Below are 20548 nucleotides of genomic sequence, written 5' to 3'. Positions count from 1 at the left end.
GTGATGAGCCACTTGTTCCTCAAGCATCTGCAAGCCACGATGCTGTGCCATGTTGTGAAGTGCACAGCAAACCACGACGATTCTGGAGACCCTGGCTGCTGAGTACTGCAGGGCTCCACCTGATCTATCAAGGCATCTGAAGTGCATCTTCAGCAAGCCGATGGTTTGCTCGATTATGGATCTGGTGGAAATGTGGCTGGAGTTGTAGCTCTCCTCAGCTTCGTTGGATGGGCTCCTCAATGGTGTCTGGCGTAAGAAAACTACTAGGCACTTGGTCTAAGCATTAAACAAAGCTTTAATCAACTGTTTTACAACATGGAGGTCTAGTTGTGTCCTTCACTAGTTTGGGCCCATGCCCAAGTATTTATACTCTCCCTGGACAGCGCCACCCATAGGCCGCTCAGTATTATTTCATAAGTCTTTCTTTCATGAATGACTGATTCATGTCAGTGTCATTAGCCACGTATTCAGGGGATAGCCCTTGTCTCCAAGTAGCCATCCGAAAATCAGTCTGGCGGACTGAAGAGCGGAGGCACACTAGACTGGTGCAGTATGAAGGAATAATGGCAACTGCCGGGGTACTTGGCACAAACATGCAAAATTTCCTTCTTGTGGTCACACACCAGCTGTACGTTGAGGGAGTGGAAGCCCTTGCGGTTGACAAAAATACCTGGATTGTGATGGGGTGCCTTAAGGGCCACATGTGTGCAGTCAACGACGCCCCGCACCCTTGGAAAGCCTGCCAGATTGTCAAACCCAACCGCTCGCGCAGTGACACTGGCTTGATCCTTGGAGAAATTGATGTAATTGTGCACGATGGCAAAGAGGGCATCGGTTACCTGCATGATGCAAGTGTATGCGGGCGCTTGGGAGATGCCACTGATGTCTGCTGCTGATCCCTGGAATGAACCTGAAGCAACAAAGTTGAGTGCAGTGGTGACTTTGACGGCCACTGGTAAGGGGTGTCCACCTGCCTCTCTGGGCTCCAGGTCTTGTTGCAGCATTGCGCAGATATCACCCACTACCTCTTGCGAAAGTCAGAGCCTCCTTTGGCACTGCTGCTCAGTCATGTTGAGGTAGCTGATCCTCTGTCTGTAGACGCTGTTTTGGGGGTATCTCCAGCGCCGACGTGCTTCCATGCGCTGGCGCCTTCTGACCTGTGCAGCTTCAGGTGGGTGAGCAGCAGCTTGGCGCTCCTGTTGTTGCTGCTGCTGTTGGTGTGGCTGTTGTTCATGGTTCTGCTGCTGCCGCGGCTGGTCTTCATCTGAATCTGATGTCCAGGAGGAAATGAAATAAATAGTTCCCATTCTTCTGCTATATACCTCAGATGAGGAAGCGCTCAGTCAAGGTGGGGAGGGGGGTTTCCCAGGAGGTCACACTGGAGATGGGTGTCAGGCTCCAAACTTCCACAACAATGAGTAGGCCGCTAAAAGATCCCCCAGACCCGAGACAACAAAGTTCTGCAACCTGCAAATGATCATTGGTGAAAACTCCTTTTTAATGGTGGAGCTGCAGCAGTTAGTAAGCCATCCACTTGTGATGCTGCCAGGATTCACTGGCGTATTCCAGAGGAGACGCGCAGCACGTGGGAAAAGTGCTAAAATCAGAAAGGCCTCTCAAAATGGGATTATAGAGGCAATTAAGTGGTTGTTAAGGGTCTTAAGGGCCTATCCCGCCTTCTCTTGGAGGCGGGATGGAAACGGGACCAGAAAATACGCATGTGGGAAAATTGCTCGGAGGCGGGATCGGGCACGCCCACCATTTTTTCCAATTTTACCACCTCACACACCTCCAATCCCGCTTCCTCGGGCCTGGCAAAATTGCACTCAAGGCCTCCATAATCAGCACCTGTGAAGAGACGCTCGGTCATTCGACCAGGAAACACCAAGACTGGTTCGACGAGAATGACCAGGAGATCCAGGAGCTAATAAGCTGCAAGTGCAAGGCATTCCTGATCTGGAAACAGCAACACAACTCGAGAGCAAGAAAGCAGCTCTACAGACGCCTGAAGGCCGAGGTCCAACAAAAAACTTCGGACCTATAGAACAGATGGTGGGTGGAAAAAGCGCAGGAGATCAAGCAGCTAGCCGTCAACCACGACGTGCGTGGATTCTTTAGCGCAGTCAAGACCATCGATGGCCCAAGCACCCAAGGTCCTACCCGACTGCGGGTCAAGGACAGAGAGGCAGTCAGTGCCCGCTGGAAGGAGCACTTCGAAGATCTCCTTAACCGAGACCCTGTCTTTGGCGCGAGTGTCCTCAACTCTATCCCGCAGCATGCTACCCGCCACCACCTCAGCACAACCCCAGCCCAGCATGAGGTTGAAAAGGCCATCCGACAACTGAAGAACAACAAGGCCTCAGGAGCAGATGGAATCCCTGGCGAGGCGCTAAAGCATGGCGGAGAAGCACTACTGGTGCAAATTGATGAACTCATTTCTCTTATCTGGAAGAAGGAGAGCATGCCAGGGGATCTCAGAGATGCCATAATTTTGACCATCTTCAAGAAAGTTGGCAAGTCTGATTGCGATAATTACAGAGGAGTTTCCCTGCTGTCTACCACAGGGAAAGTCATTGCAAGAATCCTCCTCAATTGCCTTCTCCCAGTGGCCGAAGAGCTCCTCCCAGAGTCGCAATGCGGATTCCGCCCACTGAGAGGCACAATGGACATGATCTTCACCACGCGTCAATTACAAGAGAAATGCAGGGAACAACACCAACCGCTGTACATGGCCTTCTTTGATCTCACAAAGGCCTTCGACACTGTCAACCGTGAGGGGTTATGGAGTGTCCCCCTCAAATTCGGCTGCCCTCAAAAGTTTCTCACCATCCTCCGCCTGCTTCACGGCGACATGCAAGCTGTGATCCTGATGGATCCAATTCACTTACGGACCGGGGTCAAGCAAGGCTGTGTCATCGCACCAACGCTCTTCTCAATCTTCTTTGCTGCAATGCTGCATCTCAACCTCAGTAAGCTCCCCGCTGGAGTGGAGCTAATTTACAGAACGAACAGGAAACTGTTCAACCTCCATTGCCTCCAGTCCAGATCCAAGGGCGTCCCATCCTCTGTCGTCGAATTACAGTATGCAGACGACGTTTGCTGTCGACCTCCAAACCATCGTCAACACCTTCACCGAAGCGTATAAGAGCATAGGCCTTACACTAAGACAAAGATCCTCTACCAACCTGACCCCACCACACAGTACTGCCCCCCGACAAGGCCTTGGACAACGTGGACCACTTTCCATACCTCGGGAGCCTACTGTCAACAAAGGCAAACGTCAATGACGAAGTCCAACACCGCCTTCAGTGTGCCAGTGCAGCCTTCGGTCGCCTGAGGAAGAGAGTGTTTGAAGACCAGGACCTCAGACCCGGCACTAAGCTCATGGTCTACAGAGCAGCAGTGATACCCGCCCTGCTGTATGCCTCAGAGACATGGACCATGTACAGCAGGCACCTCAAAGCACTGGAGAGGTACCACCAATGCTGCCTCCACAAGACCCTGCAAATCCATTGGCAGGATAGGCACACCAACGTCAGTGTTCTTGCTCAGGCCAACATCCTCAGCATCGAAACTTTGACCATGCTCGATCAGCTCTGATGGACGGGCCACATCGTCCGCATGCCCGATAGGAGACTCCCAAAACAAGCGCTCTACTCGGAGCTCTGACACGGCAAGAGAGCCCCAGTTGGGCAGAGGAAACGCTTCAAGGACACCCTCAAAGCCTCCTTGAAAAAGCGCAACATCCCCACCGACACCTGGAAATCCCTGGCCCAAGACCGCACAAAGTGGAGGAGAAGCATCCGGGAAGGCGCCAAACACCTCGAGTCTCTTCGCCAGGAGCAAGCGGAAGCCAAGTGCAAGCAGCAGAAGGACCGCACATCAACCCAAGCACCCCACCCACCCGCCCCTTCAACCACCCTGCCCCACCTGTGACAGAGACTGTAGGTCCCGCATCGGACTCATCAGTCACCTGAGAACTCATTTTTAATGTGGAAGCAAGTCATCCTTGGTTCCGAGGGACTGCCTAAAAGAATAAGAAATGTGGCAGCCAACATGTGCACAGAAAGCTCCCACAAACAGCAATGTGATAATAGCCAGATAATCTGTTTTAGTGATTTGATCGAATGATAAATATTGGGCAGGGCACTGGGGAGAACTTCCCTACTCTTCTTCGAAATAGTGCCGTGGGATATTTTACTTCCACCTGAGGGCAGACGAGGCCTCAGTTTAACATCTCATCCGAAAGATGGCACCTCCGACAGTGCAGCACTCCCTCAGTACTGCACTGGAGTGTCAGGATAGATTACACGCTCAAGTCTCTGATGCACATATGTTGACGTCTTCTAGCGCTGGCTTAAAGTATGAGATCGAGCAAACTGGAAGTATGATTGTTGTAGGTCATACATTGCACAATATTGCTGATAAAAAAGGCACACGCATGCTTGCCAATGAAAAGTTGCAGCAAGGCAGGCCCAGGAAGAGAGTGAGGGGGAACTGAATCACATGCTGAACACCAGCCCAAGTTAGAAGTGGCACAAATGTGAGAGGCATGGAGCAATGAAAGATGACAGAATGCAGTACATAGTAACTAAAGCTGTCTGGCTGATTTTTTGGCACATGACTAAGTGCTTCTTTTGTCTATTATAATGTACGAGCCCAATTTTTTCCCCTTTCCCCCAGGAGATTACATGGTTTCCGGGTGGGGTGGGGAGTGTATATATTGTAATGCACAAGGCATCGCAGTTGTGTGGGTCAGGCTTCATGGACCAGAGGATCTTTGCCTTTTCCTCATTGTTCGTATGTTCGTAAGCCCAGTTCATTAATTTTATTTCAATGATCGTCCTGCTCGAAAGGTGCCTTACACAGGGAATGTGATTACCGGGAGGATGGGGGAGGGGTATTGCTGCTCAACATTAAAGGGATGAGGTCACTTAAAGGCAAGTAATTACATACGGGGTTAAAATAAAATCTTGCCATGTAAGCTCTGTTGTAAGGTATGTCAGGAAGCCAGCATTCTAACACTGGCTCCTTTTGGATCTGGAGCACGAGCCTGCCAGCGCAACCTGTGACCCATGACTGGACAGCACCTCATATCCCTCTCACCAGGTTTTGCAAGTATTGGGACGGCTTGCAGCCAGCGAGCTCGATGAGGGAGCAACTGGTCATCCACAGTGAGCAGGTGATGAGGAGCAAGGGATGGTGACAGGGGAGGAGCAGGGACATTGGGGAAGGCCTACCCTAGCGTCAGAATGTATCACCACCTGCACAATGGCATTTTTGGGGTTAAAATCCTGAGTGCTTGCACAGGCCAGTGCCCTCGAACAGATTTTCTGCCCCTTCCATTGACTGTTGAATGGAATCGTGGGCCTAATGAATAGCCCTTGCATCTAACAGGCAGCCCCTACCTCAGCGCTCCATTAGGGCAAATGAAGGGAAACGTGGCAGAGGCCATCTCAATATGATTTTAAGGCATCTGCCCCCATACGGACGGGCACATTTTATGCCACTGTTGCCAGTGCTCCACAAAAGGGTGGTGGAGAGGCGATAACGTGGTAGTGTGCATTCCCGACCACTTTTGTGGCCTAGTCTACCCCAGATCCCACTGGGAAACCAATGGGATGAGGCCAGAAAGCCTAGGCCCTTGTTTACAATTTTACATAGAATTACATAGAATGTATGGCACAGAAACAGGCCATTCGACCTAACCAGTCCATGCCGGCATTTTTGCCTCCTCCCATCCTTTCTCATCCAACTCTATCAACATAACCATCCATTCCCTTCTTCCTCATAAGCTTATCTAGCTGCCCCTTAAATGCATCTATACTATTCGCCTCTTCTACTCCCTGTGGCAGCGAGTTCCACATTCTCACCACTCTCTGGGTAAAGAAGTTTCTTCTGAATTCCCCATTTGATTTCTTGGTGACTTTCTTGTATTGATGGGCTCTAGTTTTGCTCTTCCCCACAAGTGGAAACACACTCTCTGTATCCACTATATCATAACCCTTCATAATTTTAAACACCTCTATTAGGTCACCCCTCAGCCTTCTTTTTTCAAGAGAAAATAGACCCAGCCTGTTCATCTTTCCCTGATAGGTATAACCCCGCAGTTCTGGTATCATCCTTGTAAATCTTTTTTGCACCCTCTCCAGTGCCTCTATATCTTTTTATAATATGGTGACCAGAACTGCACACCATACTCCAAGTGTGGTCTAACCAAGGTTCGATACATGTTTAGCATAATTTATCTATTTTTCAATTCCGTCCCTCTAGAAATAAACTCTAGTGTTTGGTTTGCTATTTCTATGGCCTTATTAACCTGCATCACTACTTTTAGTGATTTGTGTATTTGTACTCTCAGATCCCTTTGCTCCTCTACCCCATTTAGATTCATATTTTCTAAGTGATCTCCTTATTTTTCTTACCAAAATGTAATACCTTACACTTATCTATGTTGAAATTAATTTGCCAATTATATGCCCATTTTGCAAGTTTATTAATGTCTTCTTGTAATTTGTTGCAGTCCTCCTCAGTGTTGATTATCCTCCCCAATTTGGTGTCATCTGCAAATTTGGAAATTTTGATTTGATTCCAAAGTCTAAATCGTTAATATAAATTGTGAACAGCAGTGGTCCCAGCACTGATCCTTGTGCGACCCCTTTTGCTACTCTGAATAACTACCCTTTACTCCTACTCTCTGCTTTCTGTATTTCAGCTCTGACCTTATTCATTAGTCTATTATGTGGTACCTTATCAAAGGCCTTTTGGAAATCTAGATATATTACATCTACTACATTAACCTTGCCTATTCTCTCTGTTACCTCTTCGAAGAATTCAATGAGGTTGGTCAAGCAAGACTTTCCCTTTTGAAATCCATGTTGACTATTCATTATTATATTTTTGGTTTCTAGATGTTTTTCTATTTTCTCCTTTAGTAGGGATTCCATTATTTTTCCTATTATCAATGTTAAGCTGATAAGTTTAAAGTTCACTGGACATGTTCTATCTATCTTCTTAAATGTAGGTATAATGTTAGCTATCTGCCAGTCATCTGGCACTATACCTTTTTCTAATGAATTATTACGTATGTGTAATAGTGCCTCTGATTCTTTTAGAGTGCGCAGATGCAATCCATCTGGACCAGTGGTTTTATCCTCTTTGAGTTTGATTAGTTTATTTAATATTTCTCCTCTTTCTATTTTAAATGCAGTTATTGTGGTGTATGTACCTTTAAGAGCCCCTGTGTACTGTAATGCCGGTAGTGGCCACTCAGGCTATATAAGCCTGTATAGTGTCTTGTATCTTTTAGTTCACCTCCAGACTTTGTTCAGTAAACACCTGTAAACCAACTCCTGCATTCCGTGTCTCCATTAACACACGGATACAACAGTTATATCATTTCTAATCTCATCTTCTGATGTCATGTCCACTTGATCTGTCTCCCTGGTAAATACTAAAGCAAAATAATTATTTAATATTTCTGCCATCTTGCTATCGCTGCCTGTGATTTTATCCTGACCATCCATTAATGGCCTTATTCCTATCCCGACCTTCCTTTTTTTAGTTATGTGCCTGTAGAATATTTTACTATTTTGTTCTATGTTCCTTGATAATTCAATTTCATAGTTCCTCTTTGCCTTCCTAATTGTTTTTTTGACTTCTCTCCTAGTCTCTTCATATTCTCCCCTGTCATGCTCTCCTCTGTTGTCCATATACTTAGTGTACGCCTCTTTCCTTAATGTTTCCCTTATGTCTTTATTCATCCATGGTGTCTCATTAGTGTTGAGCTTGTTCTTGTTTTTTAGCAAAATATGTTTTTCCCAGGCTCCGTTGAACACAATTTTAAATGTTTCTCATTGCTATTCTACATCATTATTTGCCAATATTGTTGTACATTTTATTTTCCCAAGTTCTATTCTCAGTTGCTCAAAATCAGCTTTTTTTCAATCTATTATCCTGGTCTTTGTCATGCTTATGTCCTTCTCAATTATTATCCTAAACCATATTATATTATGGTCACTATTGCCTAGATGTTACCCTACTTTTATTTCTCTTATCTGCTCTGGTTCATTCCCCATTACCAGATCCAGTAGTGAATCCTCCCTTGTTGGACATCTTACATATTGGGTTAGAAAGGACATGGTAGGAACTCCATTCCCTTATCCCCTTGCCCTACCTCTTCTGGCCAATTAATTTTGGGGTAGTTGAAATCCCCCATGATTATTATTCCAAGTTTGTTACTCATTTCCCTAATTTGTTTGCAATTTAGGAGCTTTAATCGGTTTTCAGTCTTGAATAAAATCATTTTCCCTTTTATGGTTCAACGGTGGCTCTGTTTTAATGATTAGCTAAAATGTTGTTTGCACAACATCGTCTGCTGTTTGTCCACAAGTTCGCACATCGGTATTTAAAACAAAATATCCTCAAAATATGCAATGGTCATATGAATCATTTTAATTGTGCCTGCCAAACCTATATCCAATAGCAACTATAAGTAAAATTATCTGTACATGTGGATTTCATAATTCCTGGTGTTAAGAATGAGCCTTACAAATGACTCTAAGATGCCAGACTTGGTACTTACTTGGAACTAATAGTGTTGCAAGTCCAATAGAAGAATGAGAGGCAAGTCTGCGTATTCCCTTTAGTAATCATTGTTTATGATTTTAAATAATCTTTTAATTTAAATACGTAAAGAATCTAAATGCATTGTACTAATTCTAACATGTCAGTGTTTCTGGGCTGTTTCAGATAGCTTTGTTTTCTGTGATTTGCATTGCTGAACACTTCCATCCAGGTTGAAGATCAGCCATGACCCTCAGCTTCCCGTCGCTTACCACTTTAGTTCTCCATCCCACTCCCACTCTGACCTCTCTGTCCTCGGCCTTCTACACTGTTTCAATGTTACTCAATGCAAGCTCAAGGAATAGTACCTCATCTTTCTATTAAGCACTTCTTGCCTTAACATCAATTTTAACAACTTTAGATCTTAACCACCGCTCCCATTTTCTCGGACAGCAGGGGCTGGTAATGGAGGTTGGCTGCACCGGAGCCATTGGGAGTGTAGGAGGTGTGGGCTGTTGCTTGGGGTGGGGATCCCCTATCAATACACGGCCAGCGGGGTGGTCCATACCTCTGGGCTCTACCTACCTTTCTCCACCAGATCCTTGGGCCATGGACGCCTTCTCCTCTAGATTTTCTATGCTTCCCTCCCTCTCTGCTATTCTGCCATCTTTTGTTTATTTACTTGTCCCATTATCACCCCCTTTTGCCTTGCACCATCATCCCTTTTGTCATTTAATTACTCCTGCCCTCCACCCTGTCATAGACCTCTCCCATTGTTCTTTCCTCCCCTCTGAGGGGGAGTGACAGGGTAGATGCTGAGAGGTTGTTTCCTCTGGCTAGAGAGTCTAGAACTAGGGGGCATAGTCTCCGGATAAGGGGTCGCCCATTTAAGACTGAGATGAGGAGAAATTTCTTCACTCAGAGGGTTGTGAATCTTTGGAATTCTCTACCCCAAAGGGCTGTGGATGCTCAGTCATTGAATATATTCAAGGCTGAGAGCGGTAGATTTTTGGACTCTCAGGGAATCAAGGGATATGGAGATCGGGCGTGAAAGTGGAGTTACATAGATACATAGAAGATAGGAGCAGGAGTAGGCCATTCGGCCCTTCGTGCCTGCTCCGCCATTCGATGAGATCATGGCTGATCCTTTAATTCAGTATCCCGTCCCCGCCTTCTCTCCGTAACCCTTAACCCCTTTTGCCCGTAGAAATATATCTAATTCCCTCTTAAATATATTTAATGAGCTGGCGTACACTGCCCTCTGTGGCAATGAGTTCCACAGGTTCACCACTCTCTGAGTGAAGAAATTCCCCCTCATCTCTGTCCTAAATGGTTTAGCCCTTATCCTTAAATTATGTCCTCTAGTTCTGTTCTCACCCGCCAAGGGAAACATTCCTTCTGCATCCAGTCTGTCTAGACCTGTCAGAATTTTATACACTTCTATGAGGTCCCCTCTCAATCTTCTAAACTCCAGTGTGTACATCCCTAAACTACATAGTCTCTCCTCATAGGTCATTCCCGCCATTCCTGGTATCAGCCTGGTGAATCGCCGCTGCACCCCCTCCATGGCAAGAACATCCTTCCTCAGATGAGGCGACCAAAACTGTACACAGTACTCGAGGTGTGGTCTCACCAGTGCCCTGTACAGCTGCAGCAAGGTATCCCTGTTCCTGTATTCTAACCCTTTTGCTATGAAGGCCAGCATACCGTTTGCCTTCTTGACCGCCTGTTGCACCTGCATGCTCGCCTTCAGTGACTGGTGTACAAGAACACCCAGGTCTCTCTGTACTTCCCCCTCTCCCAATCTATTGCCATTTAAATAATAATTTGCCCTCCCGTTCCTGCACCCAAGGTGGATAACTTCGCACTTGTCCACATTATAGTGCATCTGCCATTTATCCGCCCAATCGCCCAGTCTGTCCAAATCGCTCTGGAGCTTCCTGGTCTCTTCCTCTGAGCCCACCCCCCCTCCTAGTTTAGTGTCGTCTGCAAATTTGGAAATGCTGCATCCGACTCCCTGATCCAGGTCATTAATGTAAATTGTGAACAGCTGGGGGCCCAGGACAGATCCCTGTGGTACCCCACTTGTTACTGCCTGCCATTCAGAAAATGAGCCGTTTATTCCAACTCTCTGTTTTCTATCTGACAGCCAGTTCCCTATCCACGCCAAAACTTTCCCCTTTATCCCATGAGCCTCAATTTTCCATGCTAATCTTTTATGTGGGACCTTATCGAAGGCCTTTTGGAAGTCCAGGTACACCACATCTACTGGCTCTCCCCCATCTATTCTACCAGTTACTCCCTCAAAAAATTCCAATAGATTAGTCAAGCACGATTTACCCTTTGTAAATCCATGTTGACTCTGTCCTATCCTGTCCCCATTTGCTAAGTGCTCCGCTATTTCATCCTTAATGATGGACTCCAGCATTTTGCCCACAACTGATGTAAGGCTTACAGGTCTGTAATTACCTGCTTTTTCCCTACCCCCCTTTTTGAATAGTGGGGTAACGTTAGCTACCCTCCAATCCATCGGCACTGTTCCCGAGTCTAATGAATTCTGAAAAATCATCCTTAGTGCATCCGCTATCTCTAGGGCCACCTCCTTCAGTACCCTAGGATGCATGTTATCAGGCCCTGGGGATTTGTCCACCTTCAATCCCTTTAGCTTCCTTAACACCATATCCTTAGAGATATTGATTTGCGTCAGTTCCTCCTTTGCCAATGTCCCTATTTTTCCCGATATCCCAGGGAGGTTTTTTGTGTCTTCCTTCGTAAAGACTGACCCAAAGTATGCATTTAGTTGATCTGCCATTTCCTTATTTCCCATTATATATTCCCCCGTATCTGACTGCAATGGACCAACTTTGGTTTTCACCAGTCTTTTCCTTTTGATATATTTATAAAAGCTTTTGGAGTTAGTTTTTATATTTTCCGCCAGCTTGTTTTCGTAAGCTATTTTGCCCCTCTTGATCATGCCCTTTGCCCTCCTTTGCTCTATCTTAAACTTGAGGTTGAAGATCAGCCATGATCTTATTGAATGGCGCAGCAGGCTCGAGGGGTCGTATGGCCTACTGCTGCTCCTAATTCTTATGTTCCTCCCTACCCCATTTTCCCCTGGCTCTGTGCTTGCTTAAAAGCTGTTCATTTCTAACATTTTCCAGTTCTGATGAAAGGTTATTAACCTGAAACGTTGGGGGGAATTTTCCGGGGGGTCAGCGGGTGGGATCGGTGGCGGGTCGGGTGGGAAAGTGTTTCTTTTTGACAGTGGGTCGGGTCCTCACTGTCAACCCGCTGCCATGTGCCTTTCCCAATGTCGGGTCTGTCAGCGCTGAGCAGACCTGACAGGCAGCGGCAGGCGACCCAATAAAGCTCCTTATTACCTTGTTGACAGATCATTAACAGGCTTTTCTTAATTTACCTTTTCACTTTAACTTCATGGCCACAGGAACCACGCTGTTCAGGGACCATGGAGGTGGGAGTTCCGTGGTCATTGCTCCAGCTGATTACTTGACAGCTTCAAATGTACAGTAAAAGTTCCCACCTGACAGATCTTCACTTTCCTCAGCCACAAGCTGTTTCTCAGTCCATTTACAGCACAGATTCTGCAGGCTTTCCACTTTCCACTCTCCATCCAGTATCACCTCTTTGGAAGAACTCTCTCACCATTGACAGAATGCTTCTGTCATCTGTACTTCACCTGCCATCTATTCCATCAACATGGGTGCCCTTTATACTATCTCACCTTGGTCCTCAGAATCCAACCACGATTGGCCCCGACACCAGCAACACCAGGCACACCAGCAGCACCAAAATTCTCCGCAATCACCTAATGCTGCACAGGACACAGGGCATCAGCACCCGAGCACATTGCTGCCCGGGAGGCCAGGGATGGCCTCGCCATGGCCAGGTTTCCTTCACTTGATGCTGTACACTCTGGCTGCCACATGATGCGCCAGGTTGGCACCACCCCACACCAACAACATAAAGCATCCCTACAATGTTCAAGCCATTCCTTTCACACTCCCCACCATTGTGGATTGTGGGGGGGGGGGGGGCGGGGGGGACGTGATGTCTCACCATTCACTGCAACTTACTAAGCCACTTCCAAAGGTGAGCACAAATCTGTCCAAGAACGCAAAGTGTTGAAAATAAAGGTTTCAATGTTTGACAGCGCATTAACAGAAACTTTACATGAACATTGGATAAAACACCCAAGTGCCTACCCATGTGTGTTGTTAGTTGGTATGATTGGACTCGGGTGAGGGTGAGTGTGAGGGGTGGCTAGTGAGATGTGGATGTGATAATGTAGATAGAGAGAGAGGGATAGGTGGAGGTGCAATGTAAGTCGGTGTGAGTAAGGATGTGCAGGAGTAGGGTAGGGAAGGCAGAGTGATGGGGATGTGATGAGACGTACAGCAGGATGAAGGTGAGTGTGGCTTTGTACTAACGTTTCGTGATCTACTGAGATCATTGAAAGGTTTGTGCCACTGCAGCCTGGTCCTCCTGACGACATCCCTGCTTGTGTCCTCCTGTGCAATGTGCAACCAGGCTGTGTTGGTCTCCTGGGGAGGTTTTGTCCGCCCATTGTAAGGGAAGAGAACCTCCCTGCGTGCTGTGACTCCCTCCATAAGCATATGGAGGGAGTCATGGGAGAGCCTGGGTGCAGCCCTGTACCTCTGTGCAGTGCTTGTCAGTGTTTGCAGCACCTCAATGCTGTAGAACACTGACAGCACAAATGTCAAAAGAAAGTTGGCCATGGTCCCTTTAAGGAAACCGGCTGATGACGCGTCATCAAATGATGTCACCAGGCCCGCTTCCTCTAATTGGGCCAGGAAACACGCTGGGCGGGCTTAACAAGCCCTGTCAATGGAAGTTATTTCACCAAGTGGGATGGCGCCAGCAGCAGAGTCGGGAGCTGCCATCGACATCGCCCGCACCAGATCCGTCCAGGTAAGGAAAATCGTGGCCATTAATTCTGTTTCACTCTCCACAGATGCTGTCTGACCGGCTGAGTATTTATAGAATAGAATGCTTACAGCACAGAAGGAGGCCATGCAGCCCGTCGAGCCCGTGCTGGCTCTCTGCAAAAGCACTTCAGCTAGTCCCACTCCCCCGCCCTTTCTCCGTAGCCCTGCTATCCAGCACTTTCTGTTTTTATTTCAGATTTCCAGCAGCTGCAGTATTTTATTTTTGTTTGTTTTCCGTGTATTGTTACACCTCTGGTAACCTCTCCTCCCTGATAATGATGTTAAAATATAAGCCATTATAGGCGCTGGCAGATGCAGTACAGCAATGCAACGGCCTAAAAATTCATTTGTGCCACGAAAGTTGCCGGTGCCACTGCGGCCGCGGGTTAACGGCCGCCGAAAATGGTGGCGCTGGTAGGACTGAAAAATTCACACTGGGGGCTACTGATTTGTAGCCCAGCGCTAAACTCACAGTGTAATACCCTCCTGGTGGCATTAGTCCCGGCATCAGTCCCGAATGTGGTGTCCAGAAGCGGCGTTGCATCTTCCAACAGCCTCTGGAAGCGAGGCTATGATTTTGCTAGGCATTGTGGGATATTAAATAGGCACTGCATTGTCGTTTGCTTAAAAGGGCAATGCCTTCTGAACTGATCAAAATAAAAATGAAGTAAAAAAAATGCAGCTCTACTGCCTTTAAAAAAAGTTAACATTTGAAAACACATTCCCAAATGGGAGTCTTCAGCTCTTAAAGCTGAATTCCCTTCCGCACCTCAAAAAATGGGAAAAGTGCTTCAGCATTAACACAAATGGCTCAGCTAGCCAGGGAAGGGGCACCCAGGGTCTCGCACGCAGCACTCCAGCTTTGTGCAGGGGGTTTACACTGCAAGAGAGGTCCTCTACCCACAGGGGCCAGGAGGTCCTCCAGAAAGAACGATGTGGGACCAGATCACCGAGGCCGTCACTGCCAGCAGTGTCGCCCCACCACCTGGCTCCAGTGCCCAAAGGAGCTTCATGACTTCAGTCTAGTGGTCAAGACCAGTGAATGCATCTTCAAAAGCCATCTCCTACCAACTGCATCACTAGCCTCACACACAGCTCAATGCACAATGCACAACTCTCCCACCCCCAATCACTCATCTACCAACAATCTGTACCAATCACGAGGCACATCTCCCATTCCTAGCTTCACCTCACCCCCTTGGAGGGGACAGTGCAGGCCATTCTTGGCAGGGGCATGGCTGAGCCCTTGGCCAGCAACAAGGCTGAAAGGATACAAGATGCTGGTATCCTCATACATTATCTCCCTTCTGCCATGCACCTCTTGCTTTCCCGCCCTCCCATCACCACAATTCCACCCTTGTGCCTTCCTCATTTCCCACACCCAAGAAATGCAGCCTACCCAGCCAGTGGATAACCAAGAAGAGTGAAGAAGAAGAAGAAGAAGAAACACAATCACTCGATTTCACACTCCCAGCCACCAGCTCCTCAAGGTCGACCAGCAAGGCCATTTGCAGTGTCCCCCACTGAAAGTCAGCAGCCTTCCACCAGCTATGCTGCAGCCACTGGGGTAGCACTGAGTGACATCACCAGGATAGGCAAAGGCACACACAAGACAATCACTAAGGGAATGCATAAGACTGATGAGTTGATTTCTTGATGTCATACTGGATGGATAGATGTATATAGTTGGATTGGAAAGTTTGCTTTGTGGTGGCTTATATTTCAGCATTGTGGCCAAGAGGACACTGTGATGGTCAGTAACAGAGGGAAGGTAAGGTGTGGGACAAATGTTGAAAGGGGAATTGGGTTGTGGTCACTGGGACCACAGGCGGATGATTCCATTCCGGATATCCCAGCCAAAAAGGGACAGTCTGGGTTGCATCCTTCCTTCTGCTTCCTCCTCTTTGGCTTCTTCCCCTTCTGTTTCTTCCTCTTCTGCATCCTCCTCTTCCCTCTGTGAGCGGATACTGTAAATCTGAAATAAAAGCATAAAATTCTGGAAATACTCTGCAGATCAGGCAGCAGCTCGGCCTGAGATGTGAACTCTGTTTCTCTCTCGACGGATGTTGCCTGACCTGCTGAGTATTTGCAGCATTTTCTGTCTTCTCAGAGGCCTTCCTTTATCATAGAAACATAGAAACATAGAAGATAGGAGCCAGGAGTAGGCCATTCGGCCCCTCGAGCCTGCTCCGCCATTCAATGAGATCATGGCTGATCATCCAAATTCAGTACCCCGGTCCCTGCCTTCTCTCCATATCCCTTGATCACTTTAGCCTCAAGAAATATATCTAACTCCTTCTTGAATATATTTAAAGACTTGGCCTCTACTGCCTTCTGTGGTAGAGAATTCCACAGGTTCACCACTCTCTGGGTGAAGAAATTCCTCCTCATCTCTGTCCTAAATGGCTTACCCCTATCCTTAGACTGTGACCCCTGTGATCATCGATTGCCTTGCAAGCATCCAGCAGCCCTCCCTGCACACTTAAAAAAACTTTTATCATGTATTGCAGCAAGCCACTATATCAATAACATTTAAAAAAAAATCAAGTCCAAAAGCTTAAATGCAAAAATTACCTGAAAGGTGTGCATGTCCATTTAAGAGGTGCTGACAGTGCCTCTGTCAGTCTGCTGAACACTGGGTTTTCATGGCAAGCTTAGGACCCAGTGCTGAACTCAGCGCTAAGATCCAAGTTCACTGAGGTGACTTTAACTGGGCATTGCACGCTGATTGACGCCACCCTCTCCCTAATTTAAATTTCCATAGCCATCGTTTTTACCGGCAGCGCTGCCTGCCCTCGGAAAATAGCGGACAATGCGGGACCTGCCACCAGCTGACGAAAGAGCGGTGGCCACCGTTTCTTCGGAAAGTTTGATCGGTAACGGGTGACGTAATACCCCCGAATTTTTAGCCCAATGTCTCTTCACCTCGAGGACCTGTGTGGCAGCCCAGTTGGGCAGATCTGGCATTTCCCAGGGAACAGGTATACGGCCAAGCATTGGCCAGGAATTTCCTTGGAGCTGCTCCCGCTCCGCCGCTGTAGCTTCGCTGGAAGTGCGGCAGAAACTCTATTTTGGTGAGCGCAAATTTATGCTGACCACATATCCATGCCATTAATAAGACCACCTATTTCCACCTCTGGAACATCGGCCAACTCCGCCCCTGCTTCAGCTCATCTGCTGCTGAAACCCTCATCCAGGTCTTTGTTATCTCTAGGCTTGACTATTCCAATGCAGCCCTGGCCGGCCTCCCACATTCTACCCTCCATAAACTTGAGGTCATCCAAAACTCTGCTGCCCGTGTCCTAAATTGAACCAAGTCCCGTTCACTCATCACCCCTGTGCTTGCTGACCTACATTGGCTCCTGGTTAAGCAACGCCTCAATTTTAAAATTCTCATCCTTTTTTCAAATCCCTCCATGGCCTCGTCCCTCTCTAGCTATGTAATCTCCTCCAGCCCTACAAGCCTTTGAGATATCTGCGCTCCTCAAATCCTGGCCTCTTGAGCATCCCTGATTCAATCCATTGGTGGCCGTGCCTTCTGTTGCCTCAGCCCTAAGCTCCGGAATTCCCTCCCTAAACCTCTCCGCCTCTCTACCTTTTTTTCCTCCTTTAAGACGCTCCTGAAAACCTCCCTCTTTGACCAAGCTTTTGGTGATCTGCCCTAATATGTGTGGCTCGGTGCCAGATTGTGTTTGATAACACTCCTGTGAAGCGCTTTGGGACGTTTTACTACATTAAAGGCACTAAATAAATACAAGTTGTTGTTGATGGAGCAAGCACAACTCTGAGCAAATTCCCAGTCATTGCCTACAAAGTGAGATACAAATTGAGAGAAGGTTTCAGGATGGGCTGTGTGAGAAAGAGGAAAGAAAATAGCTTTGGTGCAGTAAGGGGGTGTTGCTTTTTATGACAGGGCTAAGGTATATCTTGAGAGGTGTATTAAGGGAACTTAATTTAACATCTGGCTATGCTGCCTATGACCTAGAAAGTCTTAATGCAGACACTGAGGGGGCAAAATTGGTCTTGGGCAACGCTGCAAAACAAGCGATAGCAAATCAGCATGGAACAGAAGATTGGGGGGAGTGTAAAGTGAGTGGCCGATTCACTAGCCCTCATTTTGTCTCCCTCCAAAGGCTAATTTCACCCCCTCAATTGGGGGTGAAATTTGTCTTTGGGCGGTAACACAAATCAGGCGAGTCAGCAGAACATTCTACACTCCGCCCGATTTGGGAATAGAAATTCGAGTGGGGTGCAAGACGGCCTGCCGATTCGTGAGCGCTCGTTTTGCACTACCGCCCAAAACCGATTTCACCTCTACTGTGTGCATACTGATGGTAAGTGGGTGTATTGTTCACGTGAGGTACTCCACCACTGAGTTTATGCCATGCATAAGCTTATGTTTCAGTTTATAGGATATATGGGCTTGTCTGTGGAATCAGACCCATTGTGCTGGACAACAGAATCAATATTTGGAGAGCAGCCTATGCCTTTGGTCACTCCTGACGCCCAATTCCATCTTTCTTGTTTGCCATTCATTTCTCTGCTTCTAGGTATTCTGCGGTGAGTGACTCACTTCCTCACTCCCCAAAGCCTCTCCACCACCTACAAAGTACTAGTCAGGAGTGTGATGGAATACTCTCCACTTGCCTGGATGGGTGTAGCTGCTAAAGCACTCCAGACGCTCAACGCCATCCAGGAAAGCAGTCCACTTGACCGGCACCTCATCCACTAGCCATAAACATTTACACCCTCCACCATCGGTGCACTGCGGCTGCAGTGTGTACCATCTACAGGATGCACTGTAGCAAGGCGTCAAGGCTTCTTCCACAGCACCTCCCAAACACGTGAGCTCTACCACCCAGAAGGACAAGGGCAGAAAGTGCATGGGAAACACCATCACCTCCCAAGTTCCCTTCCAAGTTATACAACATCCTGATATAGACATATCGGCCATTTCTTCATTGTCACTGGGTCAAACTTCTGAAACTCAATACATAACAACACTGCGGGTGTAGCTTCACCACATGGACTACAGCAGTTCAAGACGTTCTATCACCACCTTCTCAATGGCAACTAGGGATGGGCAATCAGTGCCGACCCTGCCCGTGTCTCCTGCATCCGAGAATTAAAAAAAAAGTTCTCAGACATTTTTTTATAGGAAAAGTGCCCTTTAAATGTATTTTGCTGCCATTTACCTTCAAGAAGTCCGTTCACTTGCAGTGATCAGAGTGACTGATTCCTCCCAGTCAGAAAGGTAACTTGAAAAATGTCAACTAGCATCTAATTGCAAGCCAACATATTCAGCTTTACTGGCTTAAGAGGGTAAATGCACTTGTATGTCCCACTGTTCAGTTCCCAGATTTTCCACGTTCAGCTCTTGAAGATGATGCCAGAACAGGCATTTAAAGGAAAACGTGCTCACCAGCGGAAGCGGAATAGTTGAAGTGACCGCTCGCAAGACACATTACCGTTGCACCTTCGATTGGATCGTTAACAATTGCAGCAGTCAGCTGGGGAGTGGGATGCTGGACAAGGAATTTGCAAGAAGTAGAACGGCAAGTACGAATTGTATTTTTTTTTTAAATCTTCAAATGACGTACGGGAAGATTTACTGGCTAACACAATGTTTGACTGATATTAAATTAAGAGGAACATGTATTTATGTTTCACCTTTCAGGCGCTCAGAACCTCCCAAATGCACTTAAAGCAGCGTGGAGTTAGTGTCACTCATTCAAAGTTCAAATTAAGTTGCAATTTTATGTAAATACAATTCCCCCCCCCCCCCCCCAAAAAAAAATTATGCCTTGCATCTTTTCCCAATATGTAATTTCACATTTTGTAATTTAGCGGTTAGCCACACTCGTTTCTTGGAAAGTGATTCTAAATGTTAAAGTGCGGACAGCTTGTTAGGCCGCCTGTGTGCGAGATTTCAACGTACTGAAGGTAGGAGTTGGAATCGGATAGGGACACCGGGCGGGGGGTGAAATGCAAAGGAGGGGAAAAAATGCAGAAATCTTGCACCCAACCATATCAGTTAATCATTTCATTTTTTACATTCTCTCTTGCCTGTGCCCTAGTCGCTTATGTATTAACATTTAAAGGGAAAAAAGATCTCATTTGTGTTCTCTGATTCAATTAGTTGCAATATTATTACACCGTTCTGAGGCAGAACTTTAACAAATGTACTGGAACTTAAAATCATTAAACATGTCGCAGTTTAGCACAACAAACAGAAATAATCCCGCTGAATGCTTGCACTGTAACATTCTGTTTTAATTCAGTCCTAATAAGTTGGACTGAAAGGCATATTTGTGTAAGGAATCACATATTTTATAAAGCTTTCTCACGTGTCGGCTTTTAATTACTACCCGAGAATGAGAAGTCTTTGCTTTCCCGACATTTATTGGGGTTTAATCCACCTGGTCGGGTCCTGGCCTTAACCAGCGAGATATCAGAGGACCATTCGCCCCCGAGGTCTTGAGAATCCAGTAATGGACAATCTTGGGAATGCTCCTCAAATGGAACCAGAGCAAAGCTGAGTTCGCAGCTAATAGTGGGAAGAGTTAATATCAGCATTTGGGTTTCAGGAGTTAAAGGCAAGAGGGATTTCAATACGTTGATCATTAATGGCAGTGGGTTGGGTTCACTGTTGTCCTCAAAAGGAACTGCCCAGTCTCTCCCTTTGACCAGGATTACAAGTAAGACCAGTTCTCACTTATTCCACGCTAGATTTAATGTCTCGCTGTGTTGTAACAATGTGTTTACTTTAGTTGCTAAACCGAAATATTTGCTGTGTTTTACATTCATAGAAATCACTTGGAGTTTCTTTATCGAGCGCTGATCCCTTTTGCACTTTTCACGTAACTTGCCTGCTGTCCGCCGCTTGAAGCTTCAAAATGGAAAATTCACTCAAGGAAAAGGTTGATTCGAGGATTGAGTTCCCGCCCGCAAAAGAGAAACACTCCCGATTTAATAATCTAAAGGTATGGGAACATTGAACGCACTGTAAAGCTGTA

General features: G+C 46.8%; 1 protein-coding gene across 1 annotated transcript in view; it reads left to right on the top strand.

Annotated features, from left to right (window-relative positions):
- The first annotated feature begins 18954 nt into the window (after positions 1 to 18954).
- The window catches only part of LOC147105560 (solute carrier organic anion transporter family member 1C1-like), an 85024-nt gene continuing 83430 nt past the window's right edge, over positions 18955 to 20548 (top strand). The window contains exons 1-2 of the mRNA XM_086010921.1: positions 18955 to 19091; positions 20342 to 20515. Coding sequence (XP_085867047.1) covers positions 20429 to 20515 — 87 coding nt within the window. The 5' untranslated portion in view covers positions 18955 to 19091; positions 20342 to 20428. The remainder of the gene's footprint in view (positions 19092 to 20341; positions 20516 to 20548) is intronic.

Source organism: Somniosus microcephalus, chromosome 17, assembly GCF_052327205.1.
Source record: "Somniosus microcephalus isolate GS21.2 chromosome 17, FLI_Smic_1.0, whole genome shotgun sequence".
NCBI lineage: Eukaryota > Metazoa > Chordata > Chondrichthyes > Squaliformes > Somniosidae > Somniosus > Somniosus microcephalus.
Note: the sequence above shows the minus strand (reverse complement) of the source record. Positions and strands in the feature narration are given on the sequence as shown.